Source organism: Atta colombica, unplaced genomic scaffold, assembly GCF_001594045.1.
Source record: "Atta colombica isolate Treedump-2 unplaced genomic scaffold, Acol1.0 scaffold200, whole genome shotgun sequence".
In the NCBI taxonomy this organism is placed as follows: Eukaryota; Metazoa; Arthropoda; class Insecta; order Hymenoptera; family Formicidae; genus Atta; species Atta colombica.
Window position 1 is genome coordinate 1,167,430 of NW_017259295.1, and position 1,371 is coordinate 1,168,800.

General features: G+C 28.2%; 1 protein-coding gene across 1 annotated transcript in view; it reads left to right on the forward strand.

The window, feature by feature from the left end:
• The first annotated feature begins 895 nt into the window (after positions 1 to 895).
• The window catches only part of LOC108687103 (phospholipase B1, membrane-associated-like), a 31,628-nt gene continuing 31,152 nt past the window's right edge, over positions 896 to 1,371 (forward strand). The window contains exon 1 of the mRNA XM_018192703.1: positions 896 to 997. Coding sequence (XP_018048192.1) covers positions 896 to 997 — 102 coding nt within the window. The remainder of the gene's footprint in view (positions 998 to 1,371) is intronic.

Sequence of the window (1,371 nt, forward strand, 5' to 3'; positions counted from 1 at the left end):
TATATATATATATATATATATGAGAACCTGCAGAAATCAATATTTTAAAGGAAATAATTGGATCTTAAGTATTTATATGATTCTATGTGAATTTATGTAGTACGTATGTAGTCTTTTAAAACGCGCCGAAATAATTTTTCGGTCTTGAAATGCAAACTCTACTAAACTATAACTGCAGTAATATAATATCACGAGTTAAATTGATTAACTATATAATAATTTGATGCTTTAATCCAAACTTTATTATCAATATGTACAAGAAAAAATTCATAATTTCTATTTTTCTGGATTTATAACAAAATTAAGAAATTAATAAGGTTTTTTTTACGTTTTAGTATTTAATTAGCATTTTCAGTATTTAAAAATTAGAAATATTAAATACAGTTTTATTGTAAATTGTTGCTTGGAAAAAATGTAGAGCAAAACGAGCTGCATTTTACCTTAAATTAAAAAAAATACTTGCAGAATATAAATTTTTTGCTTTTATATTGAGTGAAGATTGATCAAGAAATTGTTCGAAGGATTATATAAGATTAACTAAACAACTCTTTACGATGCGATAGGTAATCGCCGTTAAATAAACAAAAATCCGCTGGCTTAGTGACTTTATCGATATTGTATGTATGAGTAATTAACGGTTTTTATGTGTACGTCAAAGTTTGCAGTTCTCTTCAGTCGAAGACGCGGAAGATCTGTTAGAGACGCTCGCGTTGTAGAATTGGAGGAAGCGCGTCAGCGCTTGACAAGCGGATGTCTCGTTTGACCAAGTCAAAGGCCGAACAAAATCTTTCAACATGAAATCATAGTCATTTCAAGTACAGAAAAGTCTGAAGAAAATTGAAAGTGGACTTTCTTTGGTAGACAATCTTTAAAACGCTCGCCACATTTTTAAACTATGAGAGCCGAAATAATTTGTTTACTTCTCATCATCACTAGCATCCCTGGCAAATGTGATCTTTTCATGGATTTTTTGCGCAGCGTATTTCAGGGAGGAAGGGTAAGTTATTATTGAAACTGCGGAATTAAAATATTGGTTGAATTTTTCACATTAATTGAAAGGAGAATGGGTGAGAGAGAGAAACATATCAATTTTTATTTTCAATTAAAAAATAAAATGTGTAGGTTTTAAACTATTTTTGAACTGCAGAACGACAAGCTTAAAAAAATGGATCAACCAATATTCCATAAACATGAAGGGAATATAAAATATAAAATATAAAATAAATATAAAATAAATAAAGTGAGTAAATAAACATAGATTTTTGCCATAAAAATAAATATAATATGATTGTTTTTAATATTTTAATTCTCAAAAACCTTATAAATATATTATTATACCTGCACGCACGTGTCAGGTAGGATAATAATTAT